The sequence below is a fragment of the Ostrea edulis genome, chromosome 8, assembly GCF_947568905.1.
Source record: "Ostrea edulis chromosome 8, xbOstEdul1.1, whole genome shotgun sequence".
Taxonomy (NCBI): domain Eukaryota; kingdom Metazoa; phylum Mollusca; class Bivalvia; order Ostreida; family Ostreidae; genus Ostrea; species Ostrea edulis.
In genome coordinates this window covers 30,399,185-30,426,926 of record NC_079171.1, presented here as the reverse complement: position 1 = coordinate 30,426,926, position 27,742 = coordinate 30,399,185, and the positions used below count along the sequence as shown (strand labels likewise).

General features: G+C 36.7%; 1 protein-coding gene across 3 annotated transcripts in view; it reads left to right on the top strand.

The window, feature by feature from the left end:
• The window catches only part of LOC125661522 (fasciclin-1-like), a 49,405-nt gene that overhangs the window by 17,374 nt on the left and 4,289 nt on the right, over nt 1-27,742 (top strand). For all 3 annotated transcript variants that reach the window (XM_056147338.1, XM_056147337.1, XM_056147339.1), the window contains 15 exons: nt 1,211-1,382; nt 6,097-6,206; nt 13,364-13,518; nt 14,833-14,992; nt 15,743-15,857; nt 16,271-16,415; nt 16,890-17,052; nt 17,775-17,889; nt 18,471-18,618; nt 19,148-19,319; nt 20,017-20,131; nt 21,772-21,919; nt 24,750-24,915; nt 25,473-25,587; nt 27,078-27,222. In XM_056147338.1, the coding sequence (XP_056003313.1) occupies nt 1,211-1,382; nt 6,097-6,206; nt 13,364-13,518; nt 14,833-14,992; nt 15,743-15,857; nt 16,271-16,415; nt 16,890-17,052; nt 17,775-17,889; nt 18,471-18,618; nt 19,148-19,319; nt 20,017-20,131; nt 21,772-21,919; nt 24,750-24,915; nt 25,473-25,587; nt 27,078-27,222 (2,144 nt within the window). The remainder of the gene's footprint in view (nt 1-1,210; nt 1,383-6,096; nt 6,207-13,363; nt 13,519-14,832; nt 14,993-15,742; nt 15,858-16,270; nt 16,416-16,889; nt 17,053-17,774; nt 17,890-18,470; nt 18,619-19,147; nt 19,320-20,016; nt 20,132-21,771; nt 21,920-24,749; nt 24,916-25,472; nt 25,588-27,077; nt 27,223-27,742) is intronic.

Below are 27,742 nucleotides of genomic sequence, written 5' to 3'. Positions count from 1 at the left end.
GTCACGTGGTCTGCTGGTATATCATGCTACAAGAAACACAAAGTACTTGTACCAGAGGGCATGTCAATATACCCATTCTTTTGTTTACAAATAAAATTCTGAAATAAATGTAACTATTTTCATGTAATTACCCTTTTTCTGTACAGTATATTTGCACCAATGAATGATACTATCATAGTATATCCAGAAATTTACATCATACTAAACACAAACGTCGATTTGGGAGATATATCAATTATCATTATCATATATATATATTCCATAACTAATATCTTTGATAAACAAAAGGGGGGGGGGGGGTGTATATAGTCGTGTCCATAGACACCAGTGATAAGACGAGGAGGGCCTATTATCGAAAAGTGACATCCCTGAAGACGTATTTTTACAATAAATGTCGGAACTAATGTGACACATGACAATAAGAAAATAGAAAATGATCCGGTGAAAAATTAAGTGTTTCTCTTGTATTGAGGTACAAGACCGTTGTCCGTGGTACCGACTATTGGCGCGGAGGGGCACCTGTAACAACAGGCCACCGGTCCAGCAATGTCTAAACAGTCCGGCGACACAATGATTGCTGGTCATTAAGGTGCCAAGATTGTCTTGTCAACTAATTAATTACCAGGGCATAACGAGAAAGGTCGCCATAAGACGGAACGTGAAACATGGCTTGATGAAACGAATGTACATTTACTTATTGTGTATGGTTTCCCACTTAGATCACCACATCAGGCGAGAAACAATATCGATATCATAAATCGTGTGGATATCTATATTTTCATATAATTATATGAGTATATGAAAAGGTGCGTGTAGAAAGTGTAGATATAAAGGTATATTTTAGGCACGTCACATCTTAAAGTGAGTGATGATGACTTTACTGTTACAAATACAGGCAGGGTTAGCAATGGAACTCGAATGTTAACGCTCTTTTGTTCAACAATACATGTATACTTCAAAGCCAATTAGTAAAAAGGGAATAGTAACCCAGAACACAGTCGTTATTATGAGTATCATTATTTATAACATAGTCCTTATAATGAGCAATGTTATAACACACATGTAATCTCTCTCTCTCTCTCTCTCTCTCTCTCTCTCTCTCTCTCTCTCAGGAAACTGAAAGGAGGTACAATTCAATGTACCCCCCCCCCTCCTTAATCTACCAGGAATACACATGACATTTCTATCCTGTTCGTTGAATCTGTTGCAGGCTGACGATATCATATTGAGAAACGACCTAGGGAGTCAATATGAGCAACCGGATATCACCGTTTTTATCCCGGCCTCCGAGGTCATCTGGAGATTTAAGGAGGTTCAGTCAAAATATGGCTACAATTTAGACAACAGGGAGAGCGTCACGACGTTGATGCTGTATCACATTGGTAAGTTTTATCGCCTGTCTGATTTACTTCAGTTCAAGCTTATTCTCCTTAAAGTATAAGACCTTTGTGGTAGGGATTGCTCCTGCGCCAAGGGCTCGGTTGGTTGGTTGTATATTGTTTAACGTGCCACTCGATTGATTGATTGATTGATGTTTTCCGCCACACTCAACAATTTTTCAGTTATCTGGTGGCGCCCAGTTTTTAGCTCACCTGAACCGAATGTTCAAGTGAGCTATTCTGATCACATTTTGTCCGGCGTCCGTCTGTCTGTCTGTCTGTCTGTCCGTCTGTCTGTCCGTCTGTCTGTAAACTTTTCACATTTTCGACTTCTTCTCCAGAACCACTGGGCCAATTTCAACCTAACTTGGCCAAAAGCATCCTTGGGTGAAGGGCTTTCAAGTTTGTTCAAATGAAGGGCCATGTCCCTTTCAAAGGGGAGATAATCACAAAAATGCAAAAATAGGGTGGGATCATTTAAAAATCTTCTTCTCAAGAACCACTGGGCCAGAAGAGCTGAAATTTACCTGAAAGCTTCATGACATATTGCAGATTCAAATTTGTTCAAATCATGGCTCCCGGTGGTAGGATGGGGCCACAAGGGGGGATCAAAGTTTTACATACAAATATATAGGGAAAAACTTTAAAAATCTTCTTCTCAAGAACCACTAAGCCAGAAAAGCTGAGATTTACATGAAAGCTTCCTGACATAATGCAGATTCAAGTTTGTTCAAATCATGGGCCCCGGGGGTTGGATGGGTCCACAATAGGGGATCAAAGTTTTACATACAAATATATAGGAAAAATCTTTAAAAATCTTCTTCTCAAGAACCACTGAGTCAGAAAAGCTGATTTTTACATAAAAACTTCCTGACATAGTGCAGATTCAACTTTCTTCAAATCATGGCCCCCGAGGATAGGATGGGGCCCCAAGGGGGGATCAAAGTTTTGCACACAAATATATAGGGAAAAACTTTAAAAATCTTCTCAAGAACCACTAAGCCAGAAAAGCTGAGATTTACATGAAAGCTTCCTGACATAATGCAGATTCAAGTTTGTTCAAATCATGGGCCCCTGGGGTTGGATGGGGCCACAATAGGGGATCAAAGTTTTACATACAAATATATAGGAAAAATCTTTAAAAATCTTCTCAAGAACCACTAAGCCAGAAAAGCTGAGATTTACATGAAAACTTTCTGACATAGTGCAGATTCAAGTTTGTTCAAATCATGGCTCCCGGGGATAAGATGGGGCCCCAAGGGGGGGATCAAAGTTTTACACACAAATATATAGGGAAAAACTTTAAAAATCTTCTTCTCAAGAACCACTAAGTCAGAAAAGCTGAGATTTACATGAAAGCTTCCTGACATAGTGCAGATTCAAGTTTGTTCAAATCATGACCCCCGGGGATAAGATGGGGCCCCAAGGGGGGATCAAAGTTTTACACACAAATATATAGGGGAAAACTTTAAAAATCTTCTTCTCAAGAACCACTAAGCCAGAAAAGCTGAGATTTACATGAAAGCTTCCTGACATAATGCAGATTCAAGTTTGTTCAAATCATGGGCCCCGGGGGTTGGATGGGGCCACAATAGGGGATCAAAGTTTTACATACAAATATATGGGAAAAATCTTCTTCTCAAGAACCACTGAGCCAGGAAAGCTGATTTTTACATGAAAACTTTCTGACGTAGTGCAGATTCAAGTTTCTTCAAATCATGGGCTCCGGGGGTAGGATGGGGCCACAAGGGGGATCAAAGTTTTACATACAAATATAAAGTTAAAATCTTTTTCTCAATAACCACTGAATCAGAAAAGCTGATATTTACAAGAAAACTTTCTGACATAGTGCAGATTCAAGTTTGTTCAAATCATGGTCCCCGGGGGGTAGGATGGGGCCACAAGTGGGGGGGGGGGTCAAAGTTTTACATACAAATATAGAAAAAAGCTTTAAAAGAACCATTGGGCCAAAGAAGTTGACATTTACATGAAAGCTTTCTGACATAGTGTAGATTCAAGTTTGCAAAGGGTAGTTTGGGCCATAATAGGGACAAAGGTTTTACATGCAAATATATATGGAAAGTCTTCAGATATGGGCCAAGGTGACTCAGGTGAGCGATGTGGCCCATGGGCCTCTTGTTATTGGTGGAGAGAGAACCCAGATACAATGTACCTGGGAAGAGACTACCGACCTTCCGAAAGTAAACTGGGAAACTTTCTCACTTACGGCGCGAGCGGGATTCGAACCCGCGCCGACAGAGGTGAGAGGCCATGTGATTTTGAGCGCGATGCTCTAACCACTCGGCCACGTGCCACTCGAGAAATTTCCAATCATATGGAGGTGAAAGGTTGCAAAATTTAGGCCTATGCTCGGCGCTCACGGCTTTTGAACAGGAAGGGGTCTTTATCGTGCCAGACCTGTTGTGTAAGACCTCGGTTTTTGCGGTCTCATTCGAAGGACCGACCCATTTACTCAGCATTAGAAGTGAAAGTCGCGGGTCTTACATGTATAGGATACGATTTTAAGGACGTAGGGTACACCCCCCCCCCCTCCATGAAATGCTAAAAAAAATTGTAATACTATTTGTAAATATTATGATATATCTAATAGCCATATTCATTCTAAACCTTTTCTATGTATTATTCACAAATCTTTACTCGAAAGTTTGCCCGAAACTGAAATCCTTCAAAACGTCTTTTTATGTATGTATATACATATATCAATGAGCGATTTACATTGAAAATCACACGTAAACACAGAAAAATATGACTTCATTAGATGTGTCCAAAATCTTGAGTACCCTTTAACCTTACAAAGTTGTATCTTGTCACGGTAGGCGGCAGCACGACGAGAGACCCTCACTGTTATGACCCTTAAGGTCATTTGGAAGTCAAAGGTTGTGGCACTTTCGCTGAATATTTTTTAATGGAGGCATAAATCAAAGAGCAAATAAAATTTGTGTATCGTGATGCATGGCATTGGCAATTTTACCAATTCATTAATTATCACATAATTTTAAAGTGGGATCTTTTGACTTTTGAGATTGTGAATGTGTTTCTGAACTAATTACACCTGTCATTGCCAAGATGCACCTTTTTGTGTTGTCATTTACGTAAAATAAGTTTAAGCGAGAAACCTCTGCGACTTCCAACTTCCCCCCCCACCCGCCCCCCGACACCCTCCTCAACCAGTGCGCATGATCCTGTGGCACATTTTTAAAAAATGTGAAACGGTCGGATTTTATAAAATAGTTTCCCGTTTGATCCGCAGAATTCAATGATATTGTTTATGTAAATAGTTTCATAAATACAATTCAAAGAAACACGTGAAATGTCAAATAGCACGTGAAATTATAAATACATACACAACGGCGACTATTAGATTTATGGAGGCGATATAAATATCTCTAGTTTAGAAAACTGCAATGCGTGTGTGAAATTTATAATCAATGATGTATTTTTGGTTTACAATACTTTTATTATCGAATTTGAAATTCTTCCTTCCAAAGTTTAAAATAGTTCATGGTGAGCCTAGATAATTATCCATGTGCACTTTATGAAGAAGCTTAAACTATATAGACTTCTGATGTAATTGTATCATCTTTACTTGAATGTGGTTATTATACCCCCCCCCCCCCCGAACGAAGTTCTGGGGGATATATAGGAATCACTCTGTCTGTCTGTCCGTCCGTCCGTCCGTCCGTTCGTCTGTCTGTGCAGATTCGTGTCCGGGCCATAACTTCTTTGTTCTTTGACTTAGGCATACCATATTTGGCACATAGGTAGATCACCATGAGACGATGTGTCGAGTACCTTCATGACCTCAATATGACCTTGACCTCAAGGTCAAAATTAAAGGTTGTTTACAATGGATTCGTGTCCGGGCCATAGCTTCTTTGTTCTTTGACATAGGCATACCATATTTGACACATGAGTGTATCACCATGAGATCATGTGTCATGTACTTTCATGACATCCATATGACCTTGACCTCAAGGTCAAAATTAAAGGTTTTTACAATGGATTCGTGTCAGGGCCATGACTTCTTTGTTCTTCGACATAGGCATATCATATTTGACACATGAGTGTATCACCATGAGACGATGTGTCGAGTACCTTCATCACCTCTATATGACCTTGAACTTTGACCTCTAGGTCAAAATTGATTATAGGGTTTTGACATAGTCATACCATAAGATATGGGTGTATCACCATGTACATTCATGACCTCTTTATGACCTTGACCTTTGATCTCAAGGTCAAAATTATAGGTTTATGCCATGGATTTGTGTTCGGACTATATCTTCCATTTTTTTCTACAAAGGCATACCATATTTTTACACTCAGGAAAGAGCTAATTTATACCTATTAACAACACCCTTTGGGAGATTGGGGTAAGCGGGGGGTATTCTTTGTGAGCATTGCTCACAGTACATCTTGTTTTTGTTTGTTTGTTTTTTGGGGTTTTTGTGTGTGTGTGTGTGTAACTATTACTTCAATTATCCTATCTCAAAATTCAAAAACAAAAGTTTTACCAACTCTTTATAAAAATCATTTTATATGGCAAAATCTATGGAGAGGAGAAAATACTGAGACTGTCCTGTAAATCGATATGGACTCCTCCACCTATATAATAATATTCCTTATATCATCTGAATCCCATCCTATCATTCATTGATTTGTGTTATACATACCATGCGATTGTTTTATTTGTCAGGGAGAGGGAGACGACTATCAAATGAAATTGTTGACGGGCAAACCATAATTTCAAAACATCCGTCAAATTACAACCTACAACTCAATATCCTCCACGACGGAAACGAAAAGGTGAGATGATTTTAAAAATTATTAGACACCTTGTAGGCTTGATCTGCGCCTTGACATCCATACGAGCTAAGTGTTCGAGTCCGCGCCTTGATTATTTTGTCAGCAATTTGATCTGCACCCTGACATTGGTACAAGGTACTTTAAAAATTCTATACTGTATTACAACGGTACGATTAGTATTAATTTGACAGTGTGGCTTTAGAGGGGCATTCGCTGTCATTTTGTTACCAAAATGTTACCAAAATTAAATTCAATGAAAATTGTCTCATCTTATATAATTCAATAATAACACCAGTATTTTAACCTCAAAACAGGCACATGAATATGTGATTTTGATGAATAAATGATTATTGTCTTGCAAGACATAATTCTTCATTATATATTTCTTTACACTAAAAGCGGTTATCTAACGTAGTTTTATTAGGGTTCTCTTCTTTTTGTACAAAATAAATGCTTTAGATATATATTCCCATGCCATTGAGAGATTTTGAGAAAAAAACAAAAACAAACCCGGTTGCCATCACTTTCAAAGCTAATACTGCTATAAAAATAATTGAAGACCCCCCCCCCCTCCACCCCATCCTGTGAATGCCATCTATGTCGTTTCGTTTATGTGTAGTTCTGAAGTTTGAGTTACTTTGAAATTGTGATGGTCAAATTAGATATTTCCTGTCTTGAGAATTCGATATTACGTGTGAAGTTGATTGACGTAACGTAACCTTTATCCTTTTTTTTTAATTGGTTAATTATTCTAGACCGTGGGCGGAGTTAAGGAAGATGACCAATAATCTGTAAATAAATTCGAATTGTTGGAAAATTGTGTATGACCTTATATAGACACCTTAGAGTAGATACATTGTTGTGACGTCACAGTACACAATGTTTGAAGACAAAAGCACGTCCTGATATATGATAAAAGCGCCAGTTTAATTCGAAATCATTCTCCAGTGGCGGATTTAGAGGGGGACAGGCAGCCCCCCCCCCCCCCCCCCCCCCCCGCTAAAATTTTCAAATTTAAGGTAAATCGTGGGATCTTGTTTCGGAAAATGTACTAAACAATAAAAGAAGCAATAATTTCTTCCACTCCCGGAGAAATAAATGACAAAATCTTTTATTTTCTTGAATTACTTTATTGGGAGAACTTAATTTTTTCCCAAAAAACTTTAAAATTTGGGTCATTTTATTAATTTCACCTTATTAAAATGATAGAAAATAGTACAAATGACTAAATGGGAGAAATATTTCAAGCCCCATAAAATCTGTAAAACTCAGGAGCTTCCGGGGGCTTCGCCCCCTGGACCCACAACAGGGCTTTGCCCTGGACCCACTGCCTCATAAAGTGGCCCCCGTAACCGCAATTCCTGGATCTGCCCCTGTTCTCTGTCATTTGCAAACCTTACCCTTTATTCTTGTTTATTTTTGAGGGTGGAAGGGAATGCCATTCAGTCAAGAAATTGCCCCACACAAGCCTTTTACCTTTAGGAAGGTATTGGCAAGCACCATGCAGCTCATTATGAAAGTATAAATAAATAAAAGAACAAAAAAAGTAAAGAAAGAAATTCAACAAGACAGCTTGTTCAAGTAAAGAACAAATAAATAAAAAATAATAATACATACAAGTCATTTAGATTAGAAAACACTTTCTAGAAATGATCTTAACAGATTGTGTATCAAGGATATATACAGGGACTAAAAAAGAACAGTTTTCCTAAAATGTTAAGTAATTGGACGACATGATGTTTGGTTATTCAGTATGGAAGATCAAGGGCTCAGTATAAAGGTCACATGCTATTTCATGTTCTCCCGACATGTCGGTCGACAAATTGATTTCAGTCAATGAATGCATGTTTTTGTGATAACATTTTACTTTGAAAATAAATTAAACACGATAAAAGAACAGCTGAACGCGCTTTGAAGAAAAAAAAGGTCAAACTTCACCCGATATGAAAAATAATTTCACACATTTTATAAATTTCACACATTGGGGTCTGTTCGTTGCAATGTGGATTTTTCCCCGTTCAAAATTTGTGTACATTTCAATTCAATAGCGAACAATGTTACCCACGCGAGCGTCTCAATTAGCACCCACTAGCGTCTTTTCTATGCACACACCCTCTCTGTAATATTAAAAAAAAGAACATATTTTTTTCATTCTATTTGTAACACTACATTTTATGATATCTGCGTGCTATTTACTTAATTTGACTGACAATTAGTTAATTAATATGCGCGAATTGATCTTCATAAAGTTTACCTTGTGAAAACATACATTGCATCAATTGTATCATTACTATAATTATCTTTGTAATCCAAGAACTTACGAAAAATAAATAAATAAATAGATAGACAAGTATAGAAACTTGATTTTGGTAGCAGTACAGAAGCTTACACCTAGCCACATGGGTTATATCACAAGGGTTATGACGAGACGGAACAGTTTTTACTACATTATCAGTTTCGTTTTACTTTGGTTAAGAATGAAAATAAGTTTTGCCCGGTCGCACTTCCGGTTTTACGTAGACAGGATTTGACATTTCCGGTGTACGCAGAATTTTTGTGAATGGATAATTGTTTAACATAAGACATAAACGAGAGTTGTATAATATACGCTAGGTCTTATATTAATTAAATGCATTAAAAATATTAAAATGGCGACCTTAATGAATCCTTGGACGATGTAATCTGGATAATTCATAGACGTTTTAAATATGAAGGACTCTTAACCCTATTGACTTGTCAAATAAGAAAAAAAAATGGTTTTAGAACAACTCGCCCAACGTGTATTTTGCATTTCTAGGGACATACGCGACATATCTGACTTTTTTATCATCAGAGTTCTTGTATGATTTAGGTACATGTGTAAGGTAACTCCATACTCGCATTATTACCCCCAAAAAAGTTTAAAATGTGTATCTATTTAAAACTTATAGAGTTGAAACTAAAAAAAATTATGAAATAAAATATATAGGTCATCTCACTTTTTAAGATGCGAGACATACATGTATATACAAAATCATATATTAACGTCAGATAATTGCAATTTTCTTTCAACAGCATTATCAATTTTTACAAAAATTGGTTAAAACGATATAATGGTATTCCTAATAGTTTCATGAAACTGTTTATTTGCAAGACTATCCAAAATTCTGTTTTAAAAAATACGAAAATATTTCGCAAAAGAAATTCAATAAAAACAGAGTTATTGCCCTTGGATTCAATATTTTGAAACACGTTGATTATTATATGTATAAATAACATAGACTTTTGGAATGTTTAACAAGATTTTTACAATACAACTCCAACAAAATGTATAGTAACATCATGCACTAATCGAAATAGATCATTGATTTGACAAACTCTTATGACGTCACAGGAGGGTGGAACTACTGGTTAACTAAGTGGCTATATCACCTAATTAGTCATACGAATGTCACAGGTTCGATCCCCGATTGTCCCAAAGATCGCCTTCCCCTTCTTTGTAATGTTCATATATCCAAACACCGTTGTGTATGGGAGCTGACTGCATGTTTACTTGCAACAAATAGGAACTATCAAAATATGCTAACTACAAAACACATAGGCAATATACTCCCAGGATTTTTTTTTATATAAAAGGAAATAGAAGACAAGTGAATTGTACGTAAAATGTCACGAAAAATGTATATCATTGAGAAATTTCGCGTATGTCTTTAATCCTAATGCAATATGCCCACTACGGACAACACGTGTAACAGGTATGAATTCATAAAACTTGTTTTAACAATTTATGATACAACTGGGCTGGCGGACTTCTAATCCCAAGACAAAAAAATTTCAGAGAGACCTTGAAGTACTTGTAGATAAATTATGTGTCACTTGAAAATGACAGCACGGCATCTACACGAGACCACGTACAAAGCATGCGGTTATGAATGGCAGGATTTTTAACACTACTTAACAGCAAAAAATGCGGCAGGTTGTCGGCGCACGTGATAAATTTGAAAAATTAAAAAAGGCTAGTGAAGACAACGGTACATCTGTTTTCTGGTTTTTGTTACATAATCAACGTGAAAAAAAATCTTCATTAATAATAAAAGTACTCAACGCCAGATCAATTATTTTCATTGGTAGATGTAGACTGGTTATAAATATTGAGCGCATAATTTCCAGGTTTTCGCTGAAAATTAATGAAATTGGACCGGAAAAGATTTCTGAGTAAAATAGCGAACAGCAGTTTTCATATAAATGTACACATTTTCGAGAAATGGACCTTGAGTAAACACTCACTTATAATATTTACATATACCTGAAAATTGAATATGCAACATTTTTCTACAAATAACATTATTTTACATTGCTAATGACATTTTTAAAGTTTGAAGTTAATGAGTTTAGACTTACTGACATGAAATGAACACAGGAGGGAAAGACGTTTCAGACTGCTGCAGTATATTTTTGTTGTCAGCTTTAACTACTTTTCTGAAACTATATACTTTCCGTTCAAGGGGTGAGAATGTTACATGAAAACATATCTTTAAAGTATACTGTAGATTTCAGAACAAATTTGCTGTGACGCCCGACTCGTTACTTAATTTTCTGACTGTACTGTAGATTTTAGAACATATTTGTTGTGACACGGGGCTCTTTACTAAGTGTTCTGACTGTACTGTAGATTTTAGAACGAGTTTTTTTTTGTGTGTGACGCGGGGCTCGTTACTTAGTTTTCTGACTGTACTGTAGATTTTAGAACGAGTTTTTTTTTTGTGGCGCGGGGCTCGTTACTTAGTTTTCTGACTGTACTGTAGATTTTAGAACGAGTTTTTTTTTGTGACGCGGGGCTCGTTACTAAGTGTTCTGACTGTACTTTAGGATTTAGAGCAAATTTGATGTGGTGTCCAGCTCGTTCCTTAGTTTTCTGACTGTACTGTAGATTTTAGCTCGTTATTTAGATTTGATGTGACGCGCGGCTCGTTCCTTGGTAACAGTGGGGATATTTAATATATTGTCTGTTCGTCTATCCGTACTTCTGTTCTTTTCTCTGTTGTGTTTGTCCGTTCGTTGTGTTGTGTATTTCGTTTGTTTGTCCATTCGTTGTATTGTCTGTACGTTCATCGGTTTGTTTGTTTGGTTTCAGGGATGAATCCAAGTTTTAGGGAAAATTATCCTCTTTGAGGAATTAGAGGAAAAATAAGTTAGAAATCTTGAGCTGTTCGGTGTCGGGCAGAGTCCTGCTAGTATGTTCTGGGTTCAAAATCTGATTTGAGCCACCCACGTAAATTTACAGAAATTACTTTTCACAAAAATCTTGCATATGAAGTAAAATAAAAAAAAGGATAAATGGAAAAAAAAATGTTTAAAGGTTTGTCTTTATTCTTTTTAGCATGATATTTCACTCATTGAGAAGGAAAGTGAAAAAATTCTAGAGGAATTTTATCCTAGGGGAAATACCAAATGTCGACAGTGAATTTAGTTTAGATTAGTCCATAGGTTTGTCTGTCAATCGGAGAAATAAAGACACTCTTATTGATGTTTTAGCAGTTTAAAGTAGTGAAAAATCTTTAGGCTTATAGCTGAGTTATGGTTCGTTGATTTGTCTGTTTCGTTTGTCTGCTCGTTCGTTTGATAAACAAAATAAACATTTACTTTACGTTTAGGAGGCCCCGATATAGTGCAGTATGCTTGATGTTTACATGTAAAAAGCATTCTTACCTTCAAAGTCTGAAGATTTAAAATACCGGTGCTTGGCTCTGTACTCAAATCAATTTTCGACTCAGTTGAGAGCGCACTCTACGAGTTTTATAACCTCGGTTTGGAAACGGTACTCAGCGGAGCACATACTCGGAGCATAGAGTACGAGTTTGAGTATGAGTACGGTAAAGTTTCATAACCTCTAAGCCAGGAATTATTTTTTGAATCTTTGAGGGTAACGGTGTATTTTACAGAAACTTATGATTTTTTACTGAATTCATTAGGTCAAATGTCAAGGTAACTGAAAAGTTGCTTTTATGAGTTTTAAGGGTTGGCTGGTTGGTTGCTTGGTTGTTTTCCGTCAGTTTGCGACGTCAGCAGCTGCAGGTGAAGTACCACAAATTTAGACCTATGCTTAGTGCTCAGTGTCGTAGCAGTCAGGGTTCTTTATCGTGCCAACGCCTGGCGTGACCTCCGTTTTTTAAAGGTCATATCCATAGGCAACTGAATCGCTTGGGGTCGAATTGAAAATTAAAAATTCGACCCCAAGCAATGCAGTTGCCTGTGTTCATATCCAATAGACCCGCGATTCTCACTTTTAGATACCAAGCATTTGACGAAAGAGCAATCACTACCTAAGTTAACATCTTGGGTTTGACGCCGCCATGACACGAGCAGGGCTCGAACTCATGACCTTCCGGTTACGAAGCGAACACTCGGTTTCCGATGATGAAGAGACCAATACCATCAACATGTTTACAATTATACATGTAAATACTCTAATCAAATATTTACCTTTTCCCCGCTAGAAATGTAACAAACACATTATTTTGCTCATTCGGAGAATGTCACTAGATTTTAAAATTCGCCATTTTAAGGAAGTACTCTACATCGACATAATGGCTGACCTCCTTTTAAAAATATAACATCAACAATATGCAAGGTGAGGATAACGAACAGTGATCAATCTCATAACTCCTATAAGCAATACAAAATAGATAGTTGGGCAAACACGGACCCCTGGACACACTATTCATTTCAAATATCATTGCCTTGTTGAGTAGGTCAGTTGATTAGCGTGTCGACTGCTGAACTGTAGATCGCGAGTTCGAGTCCAACAGGGGTCTTTTATTGTTTTATCAGATTGCTCTCTACTAAAATTGCATTTCTAACTAAACGAAAGTAAATCTGAAAGTTTTCAATTTCAAAATGTTGTAAATATCCTCCACTTTTCACCCATGAAAAATTTCTTTGGTGTAGCATTTCTCCTTAAAGCGGAAATTGTTTTAAATTTGGTATTTAATAAGATGTTCATAATGTTGCGAGTAAGTCCTTTTGGTATGATTTACACGTGCTTATCGTGTGTTCATCAGTGGTATAATTTACACGTGTTTATCGTGTGTTCATCAGCGGTATAATTTACACGTGCTTTTCATGTGTTCATGAATCAGTGGTATAAGCATGTCTCAGACTTGTTCTTTCCTCTTCAGGTTTTCACTGTGAATGGCGCCGAACTGTTGGTGAGGGACATCGTGGGAAGCAATGGCGTCTTGTACATCATAGACAGACTTCTGGCCCCAGTCTCTAGCGCAAAAACTCTGCACGACTATCTTAATTATCCAGATCTACCCAATTATCAATTCCAGTAAGTCAGAATCCGAGAGATCACAGTCTGATTAAAACCAGATCTTTCATCCACTCCAATATTCTGATGTCGCTAATACACCAGATCTTTGATCCGCTCCAATATGCTGATGTCGCTAATACACCAGATCTTTGATCCACTCAAATATTCTGATGTCACTAATACACCAGATCTCTGATCCGCTCAAATATGCTGATGTCGCTAATAACACCAGATCTTAGATCTTTGATCCGCTCCAATATTCTGATGTCGCTATGTATTAATCGGAGCGGATCAAAGATTTGGTTTTAATCAAATTAGAAAAACTATTAATCATGCAATCTGTAGGACACACAGGTCCATAGACAAAAATGTTCATGGCGTAATCGACGGATAAAGAGGGTAAACGGGGGAGGAGGAGGGGGTGGGGGTGGAGACAAGAAATATGAGTAAAGGGCAAGGCAGAGAGAATTACAGGAAAGAAGAAGGAATGATGATGGAGGAGGAGGAAGAGGGAAAGAAAAGAGAAGGGAAGAGAAAGAGAGAACATGTGCAAAAGAAGTGGTTCCTTTGCCGACCCCTCCCTCTTAGTACGGCCGGTGTATAGCTCCTCCCTCTTAGTACGGTCGGTGTATAGCTCCTCCCTCTTAGTACGGCCGGTGTATAGCTCCTCCCTCTTAGTACGGCCGGTGTATAGCTCCTCCCTCTTAGTACGGCCGGTGTATAGCTCCTCCCTCTTAGTACGGTCGGTATATAGCCCATCCCACTTAGTAAGGTCGATGTATATCTCCTCCCACTTAGGACGGCCGGTGTAAAGCCCCTCCCACTTAGTAGGGCCGGTGTATAGCTCCTCCCACTTAGTACGGTCTCATCTCCCTACAGAAGATGGGATTAATCTATTGTACATGCATGTAACAAAATCTAGCATCCTGACAATGATATGTCAATAGTACTTTCACGATTTTCTTTTTTCAGTCCATTATTCTCAAGAAAATGCTCATTGACCTTAAATTAAAATCTTTGACCCTCATGAGTATAGTTCTAATATTGCATATGTATACATAGTGTAAGTCTGTGTGATGTATAGTGTCATACTAGTCATGAAAAAAGTTATCGATTCATCGCAAGGCTAGAAACATGAGAAATTACAAAAACACAAAAAGAGATGTACATAATTATGTCTAATATAAAAGCTAAATTGAAGGTTAGGTTATATTTCGTTTCTAAATTGTAAATATTTTCATAGGTGTCTAAATTGCAAATCGTCGTTTTTAAAAGATGTCTAATTTGTAAATATTCTTTTACACCTATGCATTTCCCTGTCTTGCCCTACAGGTCCATCGCCCGGGCCTCTATTGTTGACCCTGAGATGAAGAAAGCGACCGACAGTATCGACCACCATTTCACGGCCTTCGTACCGCCAGATTCTATATTGTTCCCGATGCCGGCTTATGCTCAGGATGTGCTGTTTTTCAATAATACATTGCTGAAACATGTAAGAACTCTCCCCTCTATCTGTGTCTATAGTCTTTGTAGTGTAGCTGTGTCATTAGTCTTTTAGTATATCTATGTCATTAGTATTTGTAGTATATCTTTGTCATCAGTATTTGTAGTACATATTTGTCATAATGTTTTATGAAGAACGTGTAAGTGGGTTTAAGGTTACCATTTTTAGGTTTTAGATTATTATACCCCCCGCAACAAGTTGTGGGGGGGATGCTGGAATCGGGTTGTCCGTCTGTCTGTCTGTCCGTCCGTCCGTCCGTCCGTCCATCCGTCTGTAGACGCAATGGTTTCCGGGCTCTAAAGCATTATTCTTTCCATCTACCGTTACCATATCATATATATGGACTACCAATGGGATGAAGATGTTCCCTATCGATTTTGGGGTCAAAAGGTCAAAGGTCAAGCGCACTGGACATTGAAGTAGCAATATGGTTTCCGGGCTCTAAAGCGTTATCCTTTCCACTGGCAGTCACCATATCATACATATGGACTACCCATGGGATGAAGATGTTCCCTATCGATTTTAGGGTCAAAAGGTCAAAGGTCATGCGCACTGGACATCGAAGTAGCAATATGGTTCGGTTTGTCATGCCATTTGTTTTTTACACTCAGAAAAGAGGTAGTTTATACCTATTACCAACACCCTTTGGGAGATTGGGGTAAGCGGGGGGTATTCTTAGTGAGCATTGCTCACAGTACCTCTTGTTAAAGTTACAGTCTTTAGATTTGATACTTTTAGACTATCCATGCCCACATAGTGACGGACAGGATCGTGTTTATTTCCGGCCGGGGGGAGCTGAAGGACCTACAGAGCAAGAGAGGAACCTTGCATTTCATCCGGGAGGGAGAGAATGGTATTGACTATATGCTGGTATCTCTGTAATGTCTTTGAATGAAACGCGCTTTGACATTCATAAATTCGGAGATAGTGTTCTACGGTTTAAGAACTTCTGCGCAATCCCTTTACAAATTCAACACAACAAATTATATTCAAATCTAAATCAAACCAAAAAGAAAACCAAAAAGAAAATAAAAACAAACAAAAACTTGTAAATTCCACTTAATAGCCATGTGGAAGGGGTATTTTACAAACGAAGTAAAATTTTAACGAGGTCATGAAAACATTATGCATCTATCAGAAAATTCCATTAATAATTTTATAATTTGTTTTGTGCGTTATAGTTTTATCACGTGACCAAACTTTATGAAACCAAATATTATTATTATTATATGCATCATGTCTATGACTTCATTTTTCGTTTTACAGTATACGTCCAAAACAACAGGATCCGCGCCACAATTGTTGTCTCTAACATCCCCGTTGCTAATGGAGTTGTGCACGTGATCGACCACATCCTGTACTTTATATACAAAACTGTGTTCATCAAAACCAACACCACTCAGTCGCTAAGGTAGATATCCAAATAGATTCTTCCTTAACACAACTCAATTACCATTGTGTACAATGTTTTGTATACTATTTACAATATTTCATGGTGTTATTTACAGCATATTTTAATATTGTTTACAGTACATATACAGTGTATATACATGTGCATTGTTTACAGGATATATCCTATTCAGTATATTTATGTATTCGTCACAATGTATTTAAGTATTTTTTACAGTGTTTTATGGATATTTTACAGTATATTTAAACACTGTTTGCGGGATATTAATCTATTATATACAGGATATCTATTTATCTGTTTACAGTATTTTATACATTGTTTACAGTATTTTATACGTTGTTAACAGTATGTTATACATTGTTTACAGTATTTTATACATTATTTACAGTATATTGTACATTGTTTACAGTATATTTATGCAATATTTACAGTATATTTATGCAATATTTACAGTATATTATATATTCATTACAGTATATTTGCCAGTCACTTACATGGGATCCCCGGGGACCTGTTGTCTCACATCCAGAGCTCTACAGAAACCTTTACATTTTTCGCCCCCAATAACAACGGCTTCGCCAAGATTCCCAGGAAGATCCAACAACAACTGGCCCAGGATGACCGACTCCGAAGTGAGGTACTGTTGTCTTTGTGTCATACCTTCTTAAAGAAAGTTTCTGTTTTTTTGTGTGTACTGTAAATCTCGAATGACGACCTTTTCTCACGAGTCGATGCTGTTGTGCAGCTCATGCATAAACAGCTGATAAATAGAGGACACAAGTTTTCATCTCAGAAATGGACCTTGCATGAGTCGCGTAACTCACATGATACTGTATCTTACTTGCATGTAAAATATTTTCTTTTTCAAAATACATTTTTTTGAAAAGAAATTAGTTCCTTTTTTTGAAAATACATGAGGGTATGCACGGTGACGCTTCACACCCGCATAATATATTAATTTTACATTCACCTTCCATTTTTGTTGGAATTCCAAGATGCTGAAATAGGCGTACTATATTCCTTAAAATTCATACGCGAATTGTTTACAACTGCTGCGCGTTCAAGAGGAAATTATTTCATTCCTTCAATTTAATTTTTGAAAATACATGAGTGTATGATCTGCAACGCTTCACGCCGGACTACTTTTCTAACGCGCTTCATGAAACATGTTGCTGTATAAAACCTTGCAATTCATGCACTCATAAATTTTATTTCTTAATTATTCTGAAAATTATTTCAACATATACAATAACTAAATGTACCCAATCATTGGTTCCCATACATACAATCTGTTTTGTAACTAAGCCTATTGATAGAATGATATATTTGTTTGTGATGTCTTGCACCATTGCGTTGCAGGTTTTGGGAGCGCACATCGTGAAGGGGTTTGACCTCAGTTCCTCCGACTTTACTGAAGGCAAAACGTTTAAAACCATCAACAACTTTACTCTGACTATCCGGAAGTTTAATAAAGGTATTGTACCAAGAAATACAGTTTACATCAGACTTCCCGTTGCATGCTTTGGTATTTCACCTTCTATATATAATGATGAACTACCAGAAAAGCAGGCTTTTCAAAGTAAAATGAGATTTTAGCACTTTATGATAGTTGTTACACTAATGAATAAAAACAAATATGAAATATTTCAGTGAAACATCTTATATCTAATGAGTTATGACATTGTAAAGATTACAATCTCCTCTTGAAAAATGCCACAAACCAGTTATCCCTATGGTAACGTTTCTGATACCTCTTGCTTAAAACTCTTAAAATCAGAAGAGTCGATATACCCCGCATTCTAGAGAAAACTCCGTGATTCCCTTCTTTTAATTTTGAATTCTTTATGGGATTTATGTCATTGATAACTGTTCATTATCTTCACTTTTTCATCTACTTCCTTAATGGATGTCAATTCAAGTGTGTAAAACGCTTATTGTGTGCTGGGTCAAAAGGTCAATCATCAAGGTCATTCTAGACAGACAATATACATTGACAGGGGATGGTCAAATTCCGGTTCCATTAAATGATTGCTTTCTCTCTTTTCATTGTATTAGATATCTACGTTCAGAACGGGAACATTTTGGCCAAAATCATCCGGGCGGATATCGGGTGTACAAACGGGGTAATTCATATTGTGTCCAGTGTATTCAGATTAGAGGAGTTTACCGTCCTAGACGCCATCAGGGGAAATAACCAACTGCTGTAAGTCCACGTGTTAATGATCTGGTGAAATCCATACGATAACTACTGATTACATGATCTTAGAATTATTTAAGGACTGCTTTATTCAGGAGAAAAAAATATCTTGATCAAGAAAAGTCGGTTTTTACTCTTTTCAGAATCATAATTACATTTTACTTCGGATATATTGAAATTCAAAGGACAGACCTGAATTGTTAATTTTATCCAAAGTTTGATATAACCGATAAAGTTACTTTAGATTTTTTTTTACTTCAATATACATGTATATTGAATTATTTGTTATATTGAAGTAAAAATCAAATCCCCAGTAACACTATTTATATAATTCAACATCGGTTATATTGAAGTTTGGATAAAATGAAAAATTCAGGTTGATCTCCCAAATGTCAATACATTCTGAGTAGACTACGTGGGGGAGACTATAGAAGTAAGATTTTTAATGCAAAGTTGTCTCCCCTCTTCATGCATGAACCAATACTACATTAGGCTAGTAATTTTCATTACGTAAATTTTTAAAATCTATTTATAGAAGGATGAGTGAAATGCTGAAGGATTTTCCTATTTTGGAAGGGATCCTTTCCGGGGACAGCAGTCTTGGGGGGAAGATGACCGTGTTCATGCCCTCTGACCTCACAATCACGAATCTGCGGGAGGAGACCCGTAAAAACATATTTGTCAACCAGTCTGATAAAGCATTGAGGGTATGTGGTACTTTTCATTATCAGAATGCAGGGGCGAATCCAGGAATATTTGAAGGGGGGGGGGGGTCTACCATTAATTTTGCTTTTCAGAGTGGGAGTACACCCTCGAAAAGTGTTAACTTTACCTTTTTAAAGCAAAATTTTCTAAAGAAAAGGGGATGGGTAGTGTGTGGGTTTCAAGGTCCTTCCCTCTGGATCCGCCACTGAAATGCATTTTGAAAACAGACCGTTGGGCCGTTCTTGGTACACTGATTTTGACTATGGATAAATCCCTTTACCTGATCAGGATATATGGCTCACGGCAGGTGTGACCGGTCAACAGGGGATGCTTACTCCTAGGCACCTGATCCCACCTTTGGTGTGTCCAGGGGTCCGTATTTGCCCAACTATCTATTTTGTACTGCTTATAGGAGTTATGAGATTGATCACTGTTCGCTATCTTCACCTTTCACTTGGGAAGGAAAAGATGAAAATTGATAGATTTGTGCAGGATAAGATATTTTTTCACAGATGCATCTAAATGGCGCGGGGTCGCAGACTCCATGTGATCCGAGGTTTATATATGAAAGACAACAAACATGCAAATTCAAATATTTTTTTTCAATTTCATACGATTCACCATCTGTAAAAATTTACCCACCCACGAATATTAAGTAAAATGATATGCTAAAATGAGTTAATAAAATTTGTTTCTCAGGCCCTGAAGGGACATCTTATAGAAGGGGAAGCACTATCATCAACAGATATCTACAGTACAGTCCTAAAGTACACTTACGGTGGCCAGCGAGTGGAAATAACCAACACGGACGATGGTAAGATTCTCTTGTGTATGCGTCCTTAAAATTCTTACAGTGAAGCGGGTTTCATCCGAATTATTAGTACATGTACAAAGTGTAGGTTTAGTTGTTTCTTGTATATTGTTTAACGTCCAGTTGGAGAATTTTTCACTCGTATGGAGATGTCACCATTGCTGGTGAAGGGCTGCAAAATTTAGGCCTATGCTCGGCGCTTACGGCCTTTGAGTTTGATCTTTAACACCTGCTGTGACACTGGGCGTCGGTTTTTACGACCTCATCCGAAGGAACACCCCATTTAGTCGTATCTTACGACAAGCAAGAGGTACTGAGTAACTACTCTAAACCACATCCCCACGGGATTGTGTGTTTAGTAAATATCTGGAATACATGTTATACGAGAGTGTATAAATTTCCACGACATACCTATCAGAAAGGTTACTATGGATTTGCTTTATGAAAAGAAAAACATGGTTTTGATTGGATTGAATGTGGATATTTACATGTACTGTCTTTCTTTTTAAAAGACTTTAAAAATATATATTTTTTATTTTATTGTAAACAAATGATACCGAAAGATAGATTTGCGAAGACTTGAGAGGTTAGTTTTTGTGGTTTTAGAAAAGGAAGCTTCTTTGCGGAATTTTAATTTCACAGTTAAGGAATTGCAGCTTTTATTCTGTCCATTGGATATCTAAATTACCTGAAAAGAACCAATCATAGCATTCGTATTGTTAGTCCCTAGGAATAACAACCAATCATATTGAAGGATTATATAACCCCTACTTGATCAAACAACAACCAATCATATTGTAGTATTATATAATCACTAATCAAAACATCCAATCATATTGTAGTATTACAAAGTCACTAATCAAAAACTACCAACCATGTTGTAGTTTTATATATTATTATAATGTCCTATTATTTTAAAGTCGCTAATCAAAAACAGCCAACCAAACATAGTATTATACAATCCCTAATCAAAGCAGCCAATCCTATTGTAGAATTATATGCTACTAATTAACAGCGTTAGGCCATGATATTGACCGTTAGGCCGCAATATTGACCGTTAGATCATTTCGATATAATATTTTATTGAGTTTTAGGCCGCGAAAATAACCGTTAGACCGCAGTGTTGAGCTTTAGCCTGCGATGAATAGAGGAAAATATGTAAGTTTTCATCAATTGTGTTTGAAAACCTCGAAAATTTAGTGGAGAAAGCATGCTTTATCTGTTGTATATAGATATATACATGTATTATACATTTCACAAAACGAATTCCTGCAGTAGTCTTTACCCGAATAAGATAGATGTGACCGGTCAACAGAGAATGCTTACCCCTCCTAGTACATGTTGTACGTACATAACCCCACCTATAAAAAAACCAACCAATCATTGTATAGTATAATGTAGTCCTTAATGATATTGACAGCCAGTCTTATTGTAGTGTTATATAATCGCTAATGAAACACAATCAAATTACAATGTATATTGTACTACGATGTAGTCATTGATGATTTAAAAAAAAACCAATAACATTGTAGTGCTTGATAATCACTTCACACAAATTGTTTTAACTTTTCGTGGAAATCAACCATCAGGCAACGATTTTGTCTCATTATGACGTAATCTCGTGTTTCTTACTTTTCTTACAGGGATCACCATCCAGGGAGGACATATTGTAGCGAAGATTGTGACGAGAGACATCTGGTGTTCAAACGGTGTACTACACATCATTGATAATATCTTGCACATTCCCACACGAAACGTCATGGATGAGTTGGCTCGTCATAGCGAAATTAGGTACTTTTCAAATTTCATGGGTCACTTGATTTGGAGGATGTAAAATTTCCTTTGCTGTAGAGAAAATTATCATTCAAAAGTCGAACACATCGCTGTCGAAAATTCAAATTTAGGACATTGCAATATATATGTACGTAGTTTGTACGATTGGAATGAATATATCTTCGATATATTGACTGTTAGGCTGCAGCATTGAGTTATAAATTGTGACGATTAAGTGAAGAAAATATGCGTTGTCATGAATTGTATATGAAAACCTAGAAAATGTAGCGAAGATACCGTATAACGGTTTTTTTCACGGGTCTAAAATTTGGCGATTTGCTGACTCGAAGGTATGCTAATAATTTTAGCGGAATAAATTTTGGCGGACAAGGAAGAGTTATCTCTCTTGCAAATGTGGCGAGTTAAATTTTGGCGGAAAGTTATCTAACCGCTAAAATAAGCCAAATTTATCACCCCGCGAAAAAAAACCCCGCTATACGGTAGCATGCTTTATCTGTTGTATATAAATATGTACATGTATTGTAAGTTCCACAAAATGAATTTCTGCACCTGTCTTGTTTACTAGCAGTGTAATGATATGAAATTTGTGCACGCAATGTATATGTCAGAAGATGATATAACCATTTTGTGTTGTTGGTATGCTTTACAAGCACCTATGCACTGTTTTTAGTGCGTTACACTTATTAAGATAATACGTTTTTGCCACTCTGAAATGTATCAAAGAGCGCTTATGTATGTTTTTATAGCGTATTCAGAGAATTTTTACTAACGTGTCGAATATTGGTGCATCGTTCATTGTAAGTATGCAATTGTTGTAGATAATCTTCAGGGAAAAGCAACACACTGAACGCTGCAGCATAGTAAATAAAGTGTTCTCACTGAACGCTGCAGCGTGGTGATATTCGTAATTGACAATAATTCTATATTGCTAACATCATCCATATGCTACATTTACATAACTTTTTGTCTTATCGGTTTTATTTCCTTTTTTTCCATTCGATAATTTACACTTTGATGAGGAAATATAAAATTTCTCCCATTTACACTTTGGAAAGGAAATATACACCCCATCACCTAAAAAAAACTTTAATGTTCAATTATTGTAAATTATATATGTTTTATAGATGCCGTGTTTGGAATTTATCCGTTGTAATATGAAACATGAATTATCTATACGATCGAATCTGCTTGAGGGAAGTTTAAGTACTAACACACGTGTCTAACAGAATATTAATATTAACGCTGACGTCACGCGATGCTTTTCCCTGGACGATTTTCCTACACATACAGCTTTGTAGGCTCGCTAGATCACATTGTGTGTAGGTCCACTTAACACTGTTTCTGTTTTGGGGGTGGGGTGGGTGGGGGTGTCTTCAACAGAATATGGCGGGCACTGAAACATCGCTTTGTCCGCAGTCAATACTCTTGTCTGCTGTTTGTCTGGTGGGGCACTTTCACCTCAATAATTTGAACTTTATTTCATCACATACCTGTGACATTGCATTAGAAATTGAAATATTGAACAACCCATAGAGTACAAGATCAGATATGTGGTTTCTTTTTCAAAATTGTTGAGTCATTCTTTACATACTGATTTTGACTACGGATTATATACCCCCTTTACCTAATCAGCATATAGGACTTACAGCGGGTGTGACCGGTCGACAGGGGGTGTCTTCTATTCCTAGGCACCCGATCCCATTTCCTGTGGGTTAAGAAGTCCGTGTTTGCCCTTCTATTAATTTTTGTACTCTTTTAGGAATTATGAGCCTGTCTTCACTTGTTCACCTAACGCACCAATTTTAATTTCTTCTGTAGAAACACGACGTTGTAAAATAGGATAAATAATGCTTAAAAGAGGTACAGTGTTCATTAATTAGAAAGTCGTGCGATAAGTCGTTTACTGTAGAGCTCCTGGGGTATGTAGCGGTATTTCGCAAGTAGTTGGACTAGATCAATAAGGATTGGGACTTTTAAAAAAAAAATAATACTAAGGATATTCTTGTGGTGTTTTATAAGTAGTTTAAATAGATCAACAAGGGCTGGGAATTTTTTTTTTATAATACTAAGGATATTTTTGGAATCTGGTTAATGATGCAATATACTGTCCGATTTGATGTGTGCTTGTTTGAGTATTTTTGTTAACGTTTGTAAATATATTGTTTGTGATGGCTACACATAGAACATATAAATTATATGCAGACACACCATTAGTTATTAATGTTTCATCAACAAGTTATATACGCGTTATTCATGGAAATTTAACTGCATGTTATTTTCACTAGAAGCTATTTCATCTGTATCAGCAATATTTCTGTGTACATTGCCCTCAAATAACATGCACATATTCTTTTCACCATTATATAGTGTATATATTTACGTGTGACCTTCAGACCAATGAACACCCTTTATGTAGTACATGTATATATTTACGTGTGACCTTCAGACCAATGAGCACCCTTTCACAAGTGTTGCACTTTCCTAATTACCTCGTTAAGATAAAAATCAGTTAAATCCTTTGAAATAAAAATAAATATGCTAGAAGTGAATTCATTTTACTAAGCTGATTTTAAATTGCTGGATGATTTACGCTTCAGAGCTACATGTATATGTAAAAATAAATAATCCTTATAGTAACCATAGAAACGCACGCGGGTTGGTAAGTTCATAGGACGGCCCCCTACAAAGAGTAACATTTCCGTGCTATTTACATCAGGGACATATACATGAAGCAGTCCTTGGTTTTATTAGAACTACTTACAGATTTCCGCGACGACAACATATATAGTGTAGGAGTTCTTCATTATTTTGTGTATTGTCGTTTTAGTTCTATATCTAACTTGGTGAGGCTGGATCAGATGAAGGAATTGTCCCTCGCTTTGTCTGACGACGGGAACCACTTCACCATGTTTGTTCCAGTTAATGACGCTTTCTCCGCCATTCCCAGGTCACGTGCTGATACCCTGCTCACCAATTCCACCTTACTGCAAAACGTAAGATACAAGGTCAAGGTTAAATGGTGATAGAATCCCTAACCCAAATATACTGTTGTGACGTTTGTTATCAGAAGCGTATCAAAGTCTTTATTATTAGTAAATCAGACTGTCAGATATTTTGCTGTGATGTCAAGGTTTTCTCTACAGTAATTCAACATAATATCTAACTTGGTACTTATGTCATTTTTTTTTTTTTTTGCAGTGATATTTCATTAATCATTTGATCAAATCAATAGTTACTGATATAAACCAAAATATCAAGCTCTGATTAATAGAAAAAGCAAAGAACGAATAAAAGTGTATGATGTTATGATCATCCAAATTATAAAATATAAATTTATTTATTATAGTAAATCAAAGTAACAAAGTTTTATTAAAACATATTCTTAATGACTCTAGTAATTCAAAGTGCTAAAGTATTTATTTAGCTTGAACTAAACGTAGGATTCTTAATCGTACGACAAAAAACTTTTTTGATGAACTCCATCATTTCATAATACGTGAGAAGATCACTTGTTAAATGATACGCTAGTTTCACGTTCGTGTGTTTGTAGGTATTGAAAGCCCATGTTACATCCACTGGAAGGAAATATACCAGTGATTTGTACGACGGCATCAGCATGAAAGCAGAGGAAGAATTCTTACACATATCACGTGTCTCGACAGATGGTATGTTTATCATTTATACGAACAGTAAAACACTTTTATAACGAACATGGTTAGTGCTTTCTCTCTTTCTCTCTCTCTCTCTCTCTCCCTCTCTTTCTCTCTCTCTGACTATCATGTCGCATACCAATTGTTGGATCCTTCTTTACATACTGAATTTAATTTACTACGGATTACTCCGTTTACGCGATCAAGATATAGGGCTCACGGCGAGTGTGACCGGTCAACAGAGGATGTTTCTCCTAGTACATGTACTTTAAAACATTTAATACCATTCAGTTAGACGAATGAAGATGGGTTATCTTTCGTATTCTGGATTCCTAAACTTCACAAAAAATACTTAATACAAAGATACATTGCTGGATCCAGTAAATTTTCTACCAAGCCCCTATCTTGGAGCCTCAGGAAAATATTAAATGCTGTGAAGGAGAATATTCAAATGTATTGTACCACGGCATATGCCAGAAGTGGTGTAAATGAAATATGGATTCTCAAATATTCTAAAAAACTTTTAGTAAATTTGAAATCACAAAAGTGAAACTTTCTCAAAACAACATCTTCAAGAATTACGGCTTTTCAACCCTTAACACGACCATTCTTCACGATAAATTGAAGACTAGGCTTTTCTTTTGATATCATAGACAGCTGTTTGTTCAATTAGAAAAGGGGAAAAGGAAATACATGTAGTCATATCTTGTCTTTAGTCATCCAAAACATTACTTTGTTAAGCACCACTCGAATGGTGACGTCTCAATATGAGTGAAAAATTCTTGAAGATACGTCAAACGTATATTAGCTGATGGTACGGTAATTATTGTACTTGTGCTTGAAACTAGTTTTATGGGGCAGTACTTCAGATGAGACCACAAAAACGAAGGCCGCATGTCACGATAAGGATCCTTCCTTGCTCAAATGCCGTAAGCGCGGAGCATAGGCTTAGATTTTACAGCCCTTAACCGGCAATGGTGATGTCTCTACATGAGTGAAAAACATTCTCGAACGTGACGTTAAACAATATATGATCAATCAATCAATATTTTTTATGGTAGAATAATTCTGATAAAAACTCAAATACCCATTGTCTGAAATAATTATTTGTACATTGTATATTAGGTACAGCAAACTTTATTTTTATATAGATTATTATAACTACTGGTTACATGTAGGTCGTTGACTACAACTAACCTACTTACGGTGTATAGAATTTATTTCTATATATGTGTAGGCATTTTGTGAAAGTGTAATAATTGTATATGTTGTGAGTTGTATGTTTGTAGTCAGACAATAGCTATTGAGAGCTGATGTTTCTGTTTGTAAACCCGATTTTAAGTAAGGGTTGTCTTATCTTTACATACTGATTTTAAGTAAGGGTTGTCTTATCTTTACATACTGATTTTAAGTAAGGGTTGTCTTATCTTTACATACTGATTGTGACTGCGGATTACTCCCCTTTACCTAATCAGTTTCTTATCTTCCTTATGTTTTCTTTTCAGTTTTTATAACCAACAACAACGTAAGGACTCGTATCATCCGACCAGACATTCCTGCAATTAATGGCATCATTCACGTAGTAGACACAATCATGTATTTCCCTTTCTACATAGCTGCAGAAGTCATGTACAACAACCCGAAACTTAGGTAAGTCACACTCGTCTTGTGAAATAGTCCAAAAGTTACGTTGGCCAAACAAGTCATGTGGAATAATGCAAACTTAGATAGGACACACACATATGTGGCTTTTTGACACTTTGCGTCACCATTCCTCACAACAAATTACAGACTACACTTTTTGACATCATAGACAGTTGCTTCTTCAACATAAATGGAAAAGGGAAATATTCGTATCTAGTGATCAGTCATCCTAGTGGCTGCTTTGTTGGACACCGATTATAAGAAATGAGTCACAGGTCTTTCGGATGAGACATTAAAATCCCGGACCAAGACATTAAGAAATCCTTACTGATACGACCTTGATCGTCATTCATAGGCCTACATTAATGACAATTTACCCACGACTGAAATGACAATTCTCGAAGACATAAAACAAACTAAACAGTAAACATACATTATGACAGCACGAGACAGAAGTTCAGGTGCAGAAAGTCCTGCTCTCCAAGGGGCTGTAGTTTTTCATTTTCAGGATTTTGTAGGTGACTGT